The following is a 17443-nucleotide window of genomic DNA, read 5'->3' as shown; positions in this document are numbered from 1 at the left end:
ACTTTGACCATCAAAGTGTTTGTCTTTGGGACTAGGAAACATTCAAGATGATGATTATTTCAATATTATTTTTGTACAGATAGCCTAGGTTGTTTGCTTTGGACAGGCCCATAATATCTGCTGCATGAAGAGGCTGAACACCATGGTGTTGGAGTCCAACAGTAAATATTTTGGTATAAATAACATTATTTTCAACCATGACAGAGAGCTTGGATGAATGCAATGATAGAAGATCTAAATAACAGAAAGACACATAGAAAATATAAAATCTTTGGAGGGAGTTGAAAGTCTGTGTTGCCCAGCAACAGCCCCAAAATATCACTGCTCTAGAGGATATGCATGGAGGAAGGGGCCAAAATACCAGCAACAGTGTGTGAAAACCTTGTGAAGACTTACAGAAAACGTTTGACCTCTGTCATTGCCAACAAAGGGTATATAACAAAGTATTGAGATAAACTTTTTTCATTGACCAAATATTTATTTTCCACCATAATTTGCAAATAAATTCATTAAAAATCCTACAATGTGATTTTCTGGATTTGTTTTCAGATTTTGTCTGCCATAGTTGAAGTGCACCTGTGATGAAAATTACAGGCCTCTCTCATCTTTTTAAGTGGGAGAACTTGCACAATTGGTGGCTGACTAAATACTTTTTTGCCCCACTGTAATTATACAGTATCTCTGAGAAATTAAGCTAAGTGCACCTAAATTGGCCATATTATTTTATAGGATTCATATAATATTCAATACCCAACTGGACCAAACTTTTTTTCTACCAATGAGTAAGACATGAGGAAACAAAAATGTTAAAAGCCACGGACACCCCATGCTAATCGTACCCAACAACCAGTATACAGAATCAGTTCTCTGTGTCTGACAAGTAATATGCGGCTTTTTTTATTACTGTTCCCACTGCTCAGATTAATTTTTGTCATTGAAGTTAATAGGTTTATGTCAATCAAACAATCACATTTATTTATAAAGCACTTTTTACATCAGCAATTGTCATAAAGTGCTTATACAGAAATCGAACCTAAAACCCCAGAGAGCAATGCTGATGTAGAAGCAAGGTGGCTAGGAAAAACTCTCTAGAGTCCCATTATACATCCTGAAATTAGATAATATAAAGCTGGTGGGATTTTCCATGCACCGGCAGAACAGAGAAGCTACGTCTTGTAATACGAGGGGTGGGGGTGTGTCTATTTGTCAATAACAGTTGGTGCGCAATGTCTAATATTAAAGAAGTCTCGAGGTATTGCTCACCTGAGGTAGAGAACCTTATGATAATCTGTAGACCACACAATCTACCAAGAGAGTTCTCATCTATATTATTCGTAGCTGTCTATTTACCACAGATGCTGGCACTAAGACCGTACTCAACCAACTCTATAAGGCCATAAGCAAACAAGAAAATGCTCATCCAAAAGCGGCACTCCTAGTGGCAAGTGACTTTAATGCAGGCAAACTTAAATCAGTTTTACAACATTTTTACCAGCATGCTGTCACGCCTTGGTCATTGTATTTTGTGTTTTTGTTATATGTTTGGGTAGGCCAGGGTGTGACATGGGTTTATATGTTGTGTTTCGTATTGGGGTTTGTATTATTTGGGATCGCGGCTGATTAGGGGTGTTGTTAGGCTTGGCTGCCTGAGGCGATTCTCAATTAGAGTCAGGTGCTTATCGTTGTCTCTGATTGGGAACCGTATTTAGGCAGCCTGAGTTTCGCTTTGTATTTCGTGGTTGATTGTACCTGTCTCTGTGTTGTAGTCACCAGATAGGCTGTAATTAGTTTCACGTTCCGTTCTGTTGTTTTTGTATTTAGTTTCAGTTATTTCATGTACCGCGTTTTCATTCATTAAAGTCATGAGTAACCAACACGCTGCATTTCGGTCCGACTCTCTTCTTTCAACAGACGAACGCCGTTACACATGCCACATGTGCAACCAGAGAAGAAAAACTCTAGACTACCTTTACTCCACACACAGAGATGCATAGAAAGCTCTCCCTCACCCTCCAGTTGGCAAATCTGACCATAATTCTATCCTCCTGAATCCTGCTTTCAAGCTAAAACTAAAGCAGGAATGCTACGCTACAGGACTGTTTTGCTAGCACAGACTGGAATATGTTCTGGGATTCATCCAATGGCACTGAGGAGTATACCACCTCAGTCATCGGCTTCATCAATAAGTGCGTCCCCACAGTGACATATCCCAACCAGAAGCCAAGGATTACAGGCAACATTGAGCATTGAGCTAAAGGCTACAGCTGCCGCTTTCAAGGAGTGGGACACTAATCCGGATGCCTATAAGAAATCCCGCTTTGCCCTCAGATGAACCATCAAACAAGAAAAGTGTCAATACAGGATTAAGATTGAATGCTACTACACCGGCTCTGACTCTCATTGGATGTGGAAGGGCTTGAAAACTATTACAGACTTCAAAGGGAAACCCAGACACAAGCTGCCCAGTGACGCGAGCCTACCAGATGACATAAATGCCTTTTATGCTCGTTTGGGGCAAGCAACACTGAAGCATGCATGAGAGCATCAGCTGTGAGCAAGACCTTTAAACAGGTCAACATTCACAAAGCCACGGGGCCAGACAGATTACCAGGACGTGTTCTCAAAGCATGCGTGGACCAACTGGTAAGTGTCTTCATTGACATTTTCAACCTCTCCCTGACCGAGTCTGTAATATGTTTCAAGCAGACCACCATAGTCCCTGTGCCCAATGAAGCAAAGGTAACCTGCTTAAATAATTACTGCCCTGTAGCACTCACGTCGGTAGCCATGAAGTGCTTTGAAAGGCTGGTCATGGCTCACATCAACAGCATCCTCCCGGATATCCAAGATCCACTCCAATTCGCATACTGCCCCAACATATCCACAGATTACGAAATCTCAGTCACACTCCACACTGCCCTTTCCCATCAGGACAAAAGGAACACCTATGTGAGAATGCTGTTCATTGACTACAGCTCAGCGTTCAACACCATAGTGCCCACGAAGCTCATCACTAAGCTAAGTACCCTGGGACTAAACACTTCCCTCTACAACTGGATCCAGGACTTCCTGACAGGCCGCCCCCAGGTGGTAAGGGTAGGCAACAACACGTCTGCCTCGCTAATCCTCAATACTGGGGACCCTCAGGGGTGTGTACTTAGTCCCCTCCTGTACTCGGTGGTCCTTCTGTAGCTCAGTTGGTAGAGCATGGCGCTTGTAACGCCAGGGTAGTGGGTTTGATCCCCGGGACCACCCATACGTAGAATGTATGCACACATGACTGTAAGTCGCTTTGGATAAAAGCGTCTGCTAAATGGCATATATTATATTATTATTATTACTCCCTGTTCACCCATGACTGCGTAGCCAAACACGATTCCAATACCATCATTAAGTTTGCAGACGACACAACAATGGTAGGACCTGATCACCGATAATGATGAGTCAGCCTATAGGGAGGAGGGTCAGAGAACTGGCAATGTGGTGCCAGGACAACATCCTCTCCCTCAATGTGAGCAAGACAAATGAGCAGATCGTGGACTACAGGAAAAGGCGGTCCGAACAGGCCCCCATTAACATCGATGGGGCTGTAGTGGAGCGGGTCGAGAGTTTGAAGTTCGTTGGTGTCCACATCACATCATCTCTATATATTATCTATGCATAGTCACTTCACCCTACTGTACCTACATGTACAAATTACCTCAACTAACCTGTACCTCCGCACACTGACTCGGTACGGTATTATTTTTTACTTTAGTTTATTTGGTAAATATTTTCTTAACTCTTAAGCATTTCACTGTAAGGTCTACACTTGTTGCATTTGGCGCATGTGACAAATCAAGTTTGACTTGATTTGAATTCATGCTTTGGGTTTGTTTACCTGGCCCCTGTTTCAAATGCTAACTTTAAAAAAAAACGTATTATACAAATGGTACCTATATTAGCATGTTTGCTCTTCATGACCAAATCATAATTAACTTCATTGAGTTACACAATACATTTTTAGATACTTTAGGATGAGTTGGACATGAAGCTCGTATTGCTCAAATAGGTACCATTGGCTTGCATTGGATTTGTGCCACAATACTAAAAAGTTTGCATTTGAAACAGTGGCCAGTTTTTAAAAAACAAAGCATGGACTGTTGTCATAACTTGCCCAGAAAACTGCTAACAGTGTAAGGAAACAAACCTAATAGAATGAAAAGCACCATCTAGTGGTCAGAACCTGGTTATATCAGAATGTATGACGGGACATAAACCTCACAACTTCAATGCCTAATTTCTCTGAACAGGGAAACATAACTATCCTCAAAATTGCTGGGAATACATTACATAGTAGGAAGAAACAATACTCCATACTACTTGTCAGAGAGAGAACTGATACTCGATACTGGTTGTTGAGGTGGAATTGGCGTGGGTGTCTTTTGACAATTTTTGTTTGTTTGCACATGTCTTACTCATTGGTAGAAAAAAGTTTGTTCCAAATTGGATGTCCGGTACTATATTTATTGAATATTATATGAATCCTATGAATTAAAATGGCCAATTTGCGTGGAATCAATTAGCTTAATTTCTCAGAAATCAAATTATATTTCAACAAAATAATGTTGCAGGAATGCTTATCTTATCTGTTTGTAACTACAGAAACGATTTCACAACAATCTGAGATTGTTTCTTTTACTTTTTGAGATGGAACGACCCACTGGGGATGGGCTAGCCTTGTCGCTATCATCAGGATGGCACGTGAGGGTGTTACCATAGTAATCAACCTGTCTTATTTGTCACGTACAACATGCGGCATCGAGATGTGTGTGCTTGTGTGCGTGTGTGCCTAGGTTTAGTCCTTAATTGTTTATGGTGAGGCTGCTAAACCCAACGCATGGCATGGGTTGTCTGTTTGCTGTCTGTTTGCTGTGTTTTTGTGCCCTTCTTTCTCCTTTCCATATGCCACCTACATATACAGTACAAGTCAAAAGTTTGGACACACCTTCTTACTCAATGTTTCTTTATTTGTACTATTTTCTACATTGTAGAATGATAGTGAAGATACATCAAAAATATGAAATAACACATATAGAATCATGTAGTAACCTAAAAAGTGTTAATCAAATCAAAATACTTTACATTATTCAAAGTAGCCACCATTTGCTTTGATGACAGCTTAGGACACTCTTGGTATTCTCTCAACCAGCTTCACCTGGTTGAGAGACAGTCTTGAAAGAGTTTCCACATATGCTGAGCACTTGTTGGCTGCTTTTCCTTCACTCTGCGGTCCAACTCATCCCAAACAATCTCAATTGGGTTGAGGTCGGGTGATTGTGAAGGTCAGGTCATCGGATGCAGCACTCCATCACTCTCCTTCTTGGTCAAATAGCCCTTATGCAGCCTGGAGGTGTGATTGGTCATTGTCCTGTTGAAAAACAAATGATAGTCCCACTAAGTGCAAAACAGATGGGATGGCATATCGCTGCAGAATGTTGTGGTGGAAATCTGTCCTTTGGTCTGATGAGTTCAAATTTGGTGTCTTTGTGAGACGCAGAGTAGGTGAATGGATGATCACCTACTCTGATAGCCCTATTTGTTAAAAGACCAAGTCCATATTATGGCAAGAACAACCAAATAAGCATTCAATTAGAATTCAAGTGTGCCTTGAATTCTAAAAAATCACTGACAGTGTCACCAACAAAACAACCCCACACCATCACACCTCCTCCTCCATTCTTCCTGGTGGGTGTAATATTTGTGTTGTGGAGAAATGACTAGGCAGGAGACTGGAGTACAGAAAGTTTTGTTTAGTCAAAAACGCCTCGTGCTCTACAGCCCCAGGCCCGTTAGTGCGCATGTGCATTTCCTATTAGGTGTAGTAACATAACACTGCCGTAATACATTACTGCTTAGTAACAGCATAGTAACTAATATAAACAGATGTAGATCACAGATACTACAGTGGGAACTACACATGCGGAGATCATCTGTTCACCTTCTCTGTGTCTCACAAAGACACCAAATTTGGACTCATCAGACCAAAGGACAGATTTCCACCACAACATTCTGCAGCAATATACCATCCCATCTGTTTTGCGCTTAGTGGGACTACCATTTGTTTTTCAACAGGACAATGACTAAACACACCTCCAGGCTGCATAAGGGCTATTTGACCAAGAAGGAGAGTGATGGAAGTGTGCCTTGAATTCTAAATAAATCACTGACAGTGTCACCAACAAAGCAACTCCACACCATCACACCTCCTTCTCCATGCTTCCTGGTGGGAGATCATCCGTTCACCTACTCTGCGTCTCACAAAGACACAACATTTGGACTCATCAGACCAAAAGGACAGCTTTCCACCGGTCTAATGTCCATTGCTCGTGTTTCTTGGCCAAAGCAAGTCTCTTCTTCTTATTGGTGTCCTTTAGTGTTTTTATTTAATTTATTGAACCTTTATTTAACTAGGCAAGTCTTATTTACAATGGTTTCTTTGCAGCAATTCGACCGTGAAGGCCTGATTCACGCAGTCTCCTCTGAACAGTTGATGTTGAGATGGGTCTGTTACTAGAGCTCTGTGAGGCATTTATTTGGGCTGCAATTTCTGAGGCGGGTAACTCTAATGAACATATCCTCTGCAGCAGAGGTAACTCTGGGTCTTCCTTTCCTGTAGCGGTCCTCATGAGAGCTAGTTTCATCATAGCGCTTAATGGTTTTTGCAACTGCACTTGAGGAAACTTTTTCCGGATTGACTGACCTTCATGTCTTAAAGTAATGATGGACTGTTTATTCTCTTTGCTTATTTAAGCTGTTCTTGCCATAATATGGACTTGGTCTTTTACCAAATAGGGCTATCTTCTGTATACCATCCCTATACCATCCCTACCTTGTCACAAAACAACTGATTGGCTCAAAGAAAGAAAGAAATTCCACATATTAACTTTAAACAAGGCACACCTGTTAATAGAAATGCATTCCGGTGACTACCTCAAGAAGCTGGTTGGGAGAATGCCAATAGAATGCCAAAGATGTCATCAAGGCAAATGGAGCCTATTTTGGTCACTACATGATTCCATATGTGTCATTTCATAGTTTTGATGTCTTCACTATTATTCGACAACATTGAGAATATTAAAAATGAAGAAAAACCCTTCAAAGAGTAGGTGTGTCCAAACTTTTGACTGGTACTGTACATACAGCATTACTGTCTCTGTCAAAACTAATATATAGCTGTTTCTCTTCAACACCAGGTGAGAGAGGATATCCTTATAGTTACATGCTCTGTGTTTCTCATACAAAAGCCTTTGGGACTAGATTAATTCTGGACTTCATTCTGGAAATAGCCGACATACGCAACATTTACAGTGAACGCTGCCTTCGCGAGCGTGGAAACATTACCTTTAGTGGAAACATTACCATTGCGCTTTAGCACGGGTCTTCCATGGTCCGGATTGAATCTAGGCCTTAGTCTAAGGGATTCAATTGTGGTGCTATCATTGGCGCTTTGGAGGATCTCCCAAATGTAAAGGTACATGCTCCACCATGTTTTATTGGTGTCACACCCTGACCTTAGTATTCTTTGTTTTCCTTGTTATTTTGGTTAGGTCAGGGTGTGACATGGGTGATGTATGTGTTTTTTGTCTTGTCTAGGGGTTTATGGGGCTGTCTCCTTTCTAGTTATTTTGTATGTCTATGGTTGTCTAGATTGGTTCTCAATTATAGGCATCTGTCTATCATTGTCTCTGATTGGGAACCATATTTAGGCAGCCATTTTCTGTGGCTACTTTGTGGGTGATTGTTTCTTGTCTATGTGTTCTCTGCACCAGATAGGACTGTTTCGGGTTTTGCCACGTTTGTTGTTTTTGTTATTGTGTTCATGTTGAGTTTTCATATTAAAAACCATGAACTCTAACCACGCTGCATTTTGGTCCTCCTCTCCTTCGACGGAAGAAAACCGTGACAATTGGTTTTACCTGCTGCAAACGCTTGCGCACCACAGTGAAATACTACTTTACACACAAAACATGTTGTGTGCCCCCTCACACCTTCAGTAAATCTGGGCCTATGTTTCCCATACAATAGCCTTTAATGTAAGGTATTAAAGTGTAGCGCTATGAATGGTGCTTTGGAGGTACTCGAAGAAGAATGTACTTGAAGAAAACATTTATTGAGAACGTAGAAGGTCATCATGTTACTGGTATCCATGCGTGGATCTGAAATGTCACGTCAGTGTGGGTGTCCATTTCATGAGCTCTTAATTGGAATGATGAATGAGTGTGTGTGTGTTCGTGCAATTGTCTGCATGTGTGCATGTGTGCGTGTGTGTGTGAGGTGGGTACCTTGTCTTGACTGATGAGTTCCTGGTAAGGGATATGTGCAGGCAGGTAGGTGTGGAGGAGAGCACAGAATGCAAGGCCATCACTCCAGCTGCTGCTGAAGTTTGTCACATCAATGTTCTACAAGAGAGATAGATGGAGAGAGAGAGGAAGGCATCATTCTTCTTCCAGTACCAACAGTGGATGTCTCAATAAGAATTTTGAACAACAATAACGAGCTCAAATTAAGCATTTATTAACACAGAGTAAATATGCATAACGGAGAGCATGGAAACAACCTGCTCAACCTTCCTTTTCCACAAATATAACACTGACAACTAGCTTTAGTTTACATTTAGTTCTTGCTCATTCATCAAGGAATTATCTACTTGGGTCGTTCCACCAAATCAGTGCCTTTTGAGATGTGTAACTTGGTGAAAATAAACCTTTGATTTCACCTAATTTTAACATTGCCATAAAGAATATTCTGTCATGTTCAACTTAATATAAAAAAACATATTTTCTCATCTCAAGTAAATATTTTTTTAAATTAAAATGTACGATAGTGAGTGCCAAATAAAGTAACAGGGTTGACTGTAACAGGGTTGATGGCCATAAATCCCCCTGTGACAGGGGAAATGGAAGCTTGTTGAGTGCAACAGGGAGGGGCAATTGAATACAAGCTTCACAAAAAAACACAATTGTTTAAACATTTCTAGCCTGTCTATCAATGGGTAACAGTGTTGACGTGTAATGCTCGACCTACTCAGTTTTCCACCACAAAATACCGGGAAATGGTAAAAAAAAAGAGTAGAACCAACTCACCTGCTTTTACACTATAATTTGACTATTAGATGTTCAATGTTTCTTTAGAAAAAAATATTTTAAAATGAATAGTTCATTTAATTTCATGGATGGGTTTTCTTGACCTTAAAAAGAATCACTAAACACATGAAATAAATAATAATCTTCAGAAATGACTTTGTCAAACCACAAAATATCTAGGGCTTTATAATGATGGTGAAAACTTGGAGAAATGTTGGTGTTAAGTCGGTTAAAATCACAGTGGGTGCACAGAGGGACATGTCAAAATGCACAATTATTGCTCTTTAGCAAGTCTTTATTCATATAAAAAACCTGATTTATTGAATTCTCCATGTGGTCTAAATTAAATCAAATCAAACTTTGTTTTTCACATGCTTCGAATACAACATGAAATGCTTACTTACAAGCCCTTAACCATCAGTGCAGTTCAAGAAAGAGTTAAGAAAATATTTACCAAATAAACTAAAGTGAAAAACAATAAAAAGTAACACAATAAAATAATAATAGTGAGGCTATATACAGGGGGTACCGGTACCAAGTCAATGTGCGGGGGTACAGGTTAGTCGAGGTAATTTGTGCATGTAGGTACAGTAGGGTGAAGTGACTATGCATAGATAATAAACAGTGAGTAGCAGCGGTGTAAAAAACAAATGTGTGGAGGGGGTCAATGTCCTGGATGGCAGGAAGCTTGGCCCCAGTGATGTACTGGGTCATAGGTAGCACCTTCTGTAGCGCCTTGCGGTCAGATGCCGAGCAGTTACCATACCAGGTGGTGATGCAACTGGTCAGGATGCTCTCGATGGTGCAGCTGTAGAACTTTTTGAGGATCTGGGGACCCATGCCAAATCTTTTCAGTCTCCTGAGGAGGAAAAGGTGTTGTCGTGCCCTCTTTACAACTGTTTTGGTGTGTTCGGACCCTGATAGTTCGTTGGTGATGTGGACACCAAGGAACTTGAAACTCTCGACCCGCTCCCCTACAGCCCCGTCGATGTTAATGGGGGCCTTTTCCTGTAGTCCACGATCAGCTCATTTGTCTTTCTCACATTGAAGGAGAGGTTGTTGTCTTGGCATCACACTGCCAGGTCTTTGACCTCCTCCCTGTAGGCTGTCTCATCGTTGTCGGTGATCAGGCCTACCATTGTTGTGTCGTCTGCAAACTTAATGATGGTGTTGGAGTCGTGTTTGTTCACGCAGTCGTGGGTGAACAGGGAGTACAGGAGGGGACTAAGCGCACACCCCTGTGGGGCCCCAGTGTTGAGGATCAGCGTAGCAGACATGTTGTTGCCTACCCTTACCACCTGGGGACGACCAGTCAGGAAGTCCAGGATCCAATTGCAGAGGGAGGTGTTTAGTTCTAGGTTCCTTAGCTTAGTGATGAGCTTTGTGGGCACTATGGTGTTGAACGCTGAGCTGTAGAAAATATGTTAAAATATCAAAGGAATGCTACATTCACTCATTTTGTGGAACAACCCACTTAGAACATCCCTAGAACATGGTTAGGATATGCGGAAGCACATAAAACCCCCCACTCAAGCACATAAACATATAGAGCAACATACAAATGAAAACTAATGGTGTTGTTTAATCTACATACCCTGTCCATAGCTGATCAATATGCTAGGTCATGTTTCCTACTAAGTGCAATTGGAGAGTTACTTTTATTGCTGGTTGATAGATTTAATTTATTGGATAACTGAAAGCAGTAGGCTGCTCCAGCAGGAGAAAACATTGCATGCATTGAAAATGATTGAGGATAAAAACTGCATTAACATCCCTGGCCACTAGAAGCGCCGCTTTTGGGTGATCATTTTCTTGTTTGCTTATGGCCTTATAGAGTTGGTTGAGTGCGGTCTTAGTGCCAGCAGCAGTCTGTGGTGGTAAATAGACGGCTACGAATAATATAGATAAGAACTCTCTTGGTAGATCGTGTGGTATACAGCTTATCATAAGGTACTCTTCCTCAGGCGAGCAATACCTAGAGACATCTTTAATATTAGATATCGCGCACCAGCTGTTATTGACAAAAAGACACACACCCCCACCCCTCGTCTTACCAGAAGTAGCTTCTCTGTTCTGCCTGTGCATGAAAATCCCTCCAGCTCTATATCGTTCGTGTCGTCATTCAGCCACGACTCAGTGAAACATAGGAAATTACAGTTCTTCATGTCCCGTTGGTAGGATAATCATAATCGTAGATCATCCATTTTATTTTCCAACGATTCCATGTTAGCAAGTAGAATTGATGGCAATGGGAGTTTACTCGCTCACCTACAGATTCTCAAAAGGCAGCCTGATCGGCGTCCTCTTTTCCTTCGTCTTTTCTTCACGCAAATGACGTGGATCTGGGCCTGTTCCCGGGAGAGCAGTATATCTTTCTCGTCGGACTTGTTAAAGGAAAAAGCTTCTTCCAGTCAGTGGTGAGTAATCCCAGTTCTGATGTCCAGAAGTTATTTTTGGTCATAAGAGACGGTAGCAGCAACATTACGTACAAAATAAGTAAACCATTTTTACAAGCAACGCAAAAAATAATAAAAAATAGCACAATTGATTACGGGCATGTAAAATGTCAGCCATCCTCTTTGGCTCCATTCTACCATTAACATGAGCTGGTCACTATGTGTAGGTAATCCTTTCTAACATTGCTTTTTTGAAAGATATCACCTAGTAGAACTGCAAAAGTGTTGCTCTCCATTTTCTGGAGGACTGAGTTTTGAAATCAGTGGAATGCCTGGTGGAAATGATAGTCAAGGAGAATGCTGGTGTTTGATTGCAAAAAGAAAACGCACAGAAGGCTGTTGTATAAAACACCTGTCTCTGGATTACATCTTCAATCTAAGGGCAACCATGGCATCCGTGACAGAGAGGGACAAGCGTCCATCAATGTATATGGGTAAGATAGTCTAGCTAGCTACATTTTCAGATATTATATTATTTAAAATTTTGTCAGAAAGTTATTTTCATTTCAAGTTAAATCCTACTGTTAGCTCGCTAGCTAACTTTAAGTGTATGATCTGTGTAGTAATATTATTTGTATCTCAGAGCCATTTTCATTGCTAGTTATTGCCTAATTTTAGCTAGCTAGCTAGCTAACATTAAACCTGGTTGGTTATCTACCTGCAGATTCAGGGTAGTAATGTTATAAATGAGGGATTATGTTTAATTGTTTAGCTAGCTAGATGTCTAAACAAAAGACTCCACTATGCAAGTAACCACTTCATTACACCTTCTGTACCCAGTGCATGTGACAAAACTTTGGTCGTATTTGATATAGTATGTGCTTACCAGAGACAATAATGTGAAGAACATAACCTGCACCAAAGTAAAATTAAGATATAACGTTAGGCCAACGAGACAGTGTCCAAATTCTAAAATTCTCCGGTAGAATGCCCTGCTTTTATTTCATTACACTCACAAGCGTAAGCCATTTTGCTTTAATTGGCTCGCCATTAATGTGCAAATAATGATCTTGTTTTGAGTTTATTTTCCTGTAATAATGAAGACAAATGAGCTAAAGTGAAGACGTTGTCAGCTATAAGATATGGTCATTATTTTAACTGGCTAGCCAGCTAACTTAACATTAGCTAGTTAGCTAACAAGCTAGAAACAAACCAAAACTTTGTTTAGAAAGGTGTGTTTAGCTGCATGGTTTGCTAGATTGACATATACTAAATTCCCTTTTAAACGGGTGGCTTTATTTGATGTAGGACGACAATAGAATATTCATGATGTCACTGCGACAACTGTCGATAGTATAGTATAAACCAGCCTTTAGTCTTTAAATCTTTCGTTGTTTAGTGCATGGCCTCACATGTGAATCCTTAAAGAAATGGGTTGGGGTAAGGCTTAAGAGGGTGTGAACGATGCTGAATGGGTGTAGACAAAGAAGAGCTTACCAAATTATTCAAGGCCATTTTCTCAAAAGTGAGGTTACAAATGTATCAACTTTCAAAGCAGAATTACTTTCCCATTGTTCCTCAACTGTAGAGTATTATATAAAATGTTCTATCTCTGAGTCTGTACTTTAATCCAATGTAAAAAAAAAAAAAATTTGCTCCACAAATTTTGCTACATAAGACAAATTTGAGCCGGTCAGTCACATTTGTTTGTGTTACAGCCTGAAATCAAAATCTATTAAATTGATTATCACTCCTCTACACACAATACCCCATGATGACAAAGTGAAAACATGTTTTTAGAAACTTCTGCAGATTTATTGAATATAAAATCCCAAATATCTCATTTACATAAGTATTCAATACTTTGTAGAAGCATCTGTGGCAGTGATTACAGTTGAGTCTTTCTGCGTGTTTGTGCCTTTGTGTGTGTGGAGCACAGACTTACATCTTGGTCTGGCCAGGCCATGCTCGGGCAGGGGTAGAGAAAGGGGGGGATGGGGAGAGACAGGGGGAGAGAGGGGCGCCATGAATGTTAAAACAACAGCAGACGGGATGAGCACTCTGGGACCAGACTCAGAAAAGCAAACACAGCATCAAGCGACAGGAAACGTCTCGCTCCACACAGAATACTGAGCTGCCCGGTTAAAAGAACCAAAGAGGAGAGAGAGAGAGAGCGAGACAGAGTGGGGGGGGGGGGGGTGAGAGAGAGAATGGGAGAGCGAGAGCGGGGGAGTGGGTGACAAGGAGAAGAAGGGAGAGCGAGAAGAGGGGGGGAGTGGGTGAGAGAGAGATGGATTGAGCGAGCATGAGGTTGATAGCAAGCCTAAACACTTGCTTTGGCAGAAATCCAGCTTTAAAATAACATATACAGTATGATTGCTTTAAGAGGTCCAGTCAGCATGTCAGCCAGCCAGCCAGTCAGAAGGCCTCAAAATACAATATTGCCAGCAGCTGAGATAACAGAGAAGGCTGTATTCCAATAATTTTAATAAAGCTCTCTACACTATAGCACAAACCAACTGTCATCTCTCTCACATCAACCACACTGGCCCCATTTTCACAAGAAAATGTATTTATTTAGAAACAATTGGAGTCACAATAAAACCGTACAGAGTAATAGGATTCACTGCAAGTGTTATCTAACTTCCTGTGACAGTAAAAAAGTGCAAGTGGATAACATGTAGATAATAGCTAAATGAAGTGGGTGAAAGCCAGCCTGTTATTATGACACTTGACACCCAGATGACAGTGTGCCATTATCACATTATGGTGCTGAAGTGGAGAGAGGAAATCCACTGCCCACTGGCTGATGATGGAGCACACACACTCTCACTCTCTGAGGGCTCCATGACCAATGAGAGAAAACACACTCATACTGCCTGATGATGGAGAACGTGCGTATGCATGCACGCATGGACGTACGCACGCATGGACGTACGCGCACACGCACGCACGCACACACACACATACACAGCCTGGTAAAACCAATCAGCCTGGTCTGCTAAAGCAGGAAAGTCCACATTCACATTTACTGAGAGTTGTACGACTGATGAGGTACTCTCCATCAGTGTCCGTACTACCACCATTAAGCCCTGAGCACCTCTCTCTGTTTCTCTCTGTCTGTCTCTATTTGAGTAGTGTGTGAACAAAGAAAAATCACAAAGAAAGGCAAAACAAAGAAAAGGGAAGCAGCAGTAATGGATCATGCAATGAATCATCATCATGAGCAATGACAGCCTGAAAGTTAGGTGCAGCCAGTGCCGGACAGGGACACACATGAAGGGGTTAGGGTCCCAAAGACCCTCCCCATTATTGATTAAGAGGACCGTAAGATTCATATGTTTTGCTGCAGGCCTTATAATAGATACTGTTGCTATGTGCCTAAAAACTCTGCCACTATATGTTGCACAAGCCATCTATATTAGTCTTTGTGCTTAAGCCCTAGCTGTTGCAAGAGTTTGCTTGCGGGCTAGGTCTGAGTCAGACCTAAACTAGATAAAGAGAAGTAACCACTGTCTGGTTTAGACATTTTGATATTGTGTGACAGTGGACAATGCTAATGAATTCAGAGAAGCTACTGTACTAGGTTACTAGGTTACCTTATAAGGTAACCTCAGCAAATTGCTGTATATATACAGTTGAAGTAGGAAGTTTACATACAATAAGGTTGGAGTCATTAAAACTCATTTTTCAACCACTCCACAAATTTCTTGTTACCAAACTATAGTTTTGGCAAGTCGGTTAGGACATCTACTTTGTTCATGACGCAAATTATTTTTCCAACAATTGTTTACAGACAAATTATTTAACTTATAATTCACAGTATCACAATTCCAGTGGGTCAGAAGTTTACATACACTAAGTTGACTGTGCCTTTAAACAGCTTGGAAAATTCCAGAAAATGATGTCATGGCTTTAGAAGCTGTTGATAGGCTAACTGACATCATTTGAGTCAATTGGAGGTGTACCTGTGGATGTATTTCAAGGCCTACCTTCAAACTCAGTGCCTCTTTGCTTGACATCATGGGAAAATCAAAAGAAATCAGCCAAGACCTCAGAAAAATAATTGTAGACCTCCACAAGTCTGGTTCTTCCTTGGGAGTATTTTCCAAATGCCTGAAAGAATCACGTTCATCTGTACAAACAACAGTACGCAAGTATAAACACCATGGGACCACGCAGCCGTCATACTGCTCAGGAAGGAGAGAGACTGTCTCCTAGAGATGAATGTACTTTGGTGCAAAAAGTGCAAATCAATCCCAGAACAACAACAAAGGATCTTGTGAAGATGCTGTAGGAAACAGGTACAAAAGTATCTATATCCACAGTAAAAACGAGTCCAATATCGATATAACCTGAAAGGCCACTCAGCAAGGAAGAAGCCACTGCTCCAAAACCGCTATAAAAGAAACTATGGTTTGCAACTGCACATGGGGACAAAGATTGTACTTTTTGGAGAAATCTCCTCTGGTCTGATGAAACAAAACAAAAAAAGAACTGTTTGGCCATAATGACCATTGTTATGTTTGGAGGAAAAAGGGGGAGGTTTGCAAGCCGAAGAACACCATATCAACAGTAAAGCACGGGGGTGGCAGCATCATGTTGTGGGGGTGCTTTGCTGCAGGAGGGACTGGTGCACTTCACAAAATAAATGGCATCATGAGGAAGCAAAATTATGTGGATATATTGAAGTAACATCTCAAGACATCAGTCAGGAAGTTCAAGCTTGGTCGCAAATGGGTCTACCAAATGGACAATGATCCCAAGCATACTTCCAAAGTTGTGGCAAAATGGCTTAAGGACAACAAAGTCAAGGCATTGGAGTGGTCATCACAAAGCCCTGACCTCAATCCCATAGAACATTTGTGGGCAGAACTGAAAAAGCGTATGCGAGCAAGGAGGCCTACAAACCTGACTCAGTTACACCAGCTCTGTCAGGAGGAATGGGCCACAATTCACCCAACTTATTGTGGGAAGCTTGTGGAAGACTACCCGAAACGTTTGACCCAAGTTAAACAATTTAAAGGCAATACTACCAAATACTAATTGAGTGTATGTAAACTTCTGACCCACTGGGAATGTGATGAAAGAAATAAAAGCTGAAATAAATCATTCTCTCTACTATTATTCTGACATTTCACATTCTTAAAATAAAGTGGTGATCCTAACTGACCTAGGACAGGGAATTTTTACTAGGATCAAATATCAAGAATTGTGAAAAACTGAGTTTGAATGTATTTGGTAAGGTGTATGTAAACCTCCAACTTCACCTGTACATTGACGCTAAGGAGTGATCACGTATAAAATCCACTTAGGTGGGGTGCAGAACTTACTCTGAAACACACATGCTATGTTTCCATTGTCAACTTCTATCTGAAATTGCATTAATAAAGGTTTAATTGACTTACTTAAAGAAGATATTGTCTGACTGCTGATTTCACCAATAAGCCAATGATTGACAAGGAACAAGGAACCTACCCCGACACACACACACAGGAGCAGCAGGCAAGGTCAAATATATACAAATATATAGTGTACGTAATATGTTGAAGTAACTACGGATGCAGCACTCTGGAAAAGTCTGCTCAGTAGGCTGTGTTGGACTGTGTGTTCACTCTCTCTCTCTCAAATCAAATCAAATTGTATTGGTCACATACACATATTTAGCAGATGTTATTGCCGGTGTAGCGAAATGCTTGTGTTCCTAGCTCCGACAGTGCAGTAGTATCTAACAATTCACAACAATGCACACAAATCTAAAAGTAAAATAATTAAATTAAGAAATATATAAATATTAAGACGAGTACTGTCTGAGTGGCAATGACTAAAATACAGTAGAATACAATATATACATATACAATTAGTTAAACATTATGTAAACATGATTAAAGTGACTAGTGTTCCATTTAAAGTGACCAGTGA

At 40.8% G+C, this 17443-nt stretch overlaps 1 protein-coding gene across 7 annotated transcripts in view; it reads right to left on the bottom strand.

Annotated features, from left to right (window-relative positions):
* Nucleotides 1-17443, bottom strand: part of LOC124010693 (cytospin-B-like) — a 107544-nt gene that overhangs the window by 8026 nt on the left and 82075 nt on the right. For 6 of the 7 annotated variants that reach the window (XM_046323372.1, XM_046323376.1, XM_046323366.1 and 3 more), the window contains one exon: nucleotides 8325-8441. In XM_046323372.1, the coding sequence (XP_046179328.1) occupies nucleotides 8325-8441 (117 nt within the window). Of the gene's footprint in view, nucleotides 1-5353; nucleotides 5411-8324; nucleotides 8442-17443 lie in introns of those variants that run through there. The other variant, XM_046323362.1, reaches the window with a different exon arrangement.

The sequence above is a fragment of the Oncorhynchus gorbuscha genome, linkage group LG02 (genome assembly GCF_021184085.1).
Source record: "Oncorhynchus gorbuscha isolate QuinsamMale2020 ecotype Even-year linkage group LG02, OgorEven_v1.0, whole genome shotgun sequence".
NCBI lineage: Eukaryota > Metazoa > Chordata > Actinopteri > Salmoniformes > Salmonidae > Oncorhynchus > Oncorhynchus gorbuscha.
This window is presented reverse-complemented; position numbering and strand designations above follow the sequence as displayed.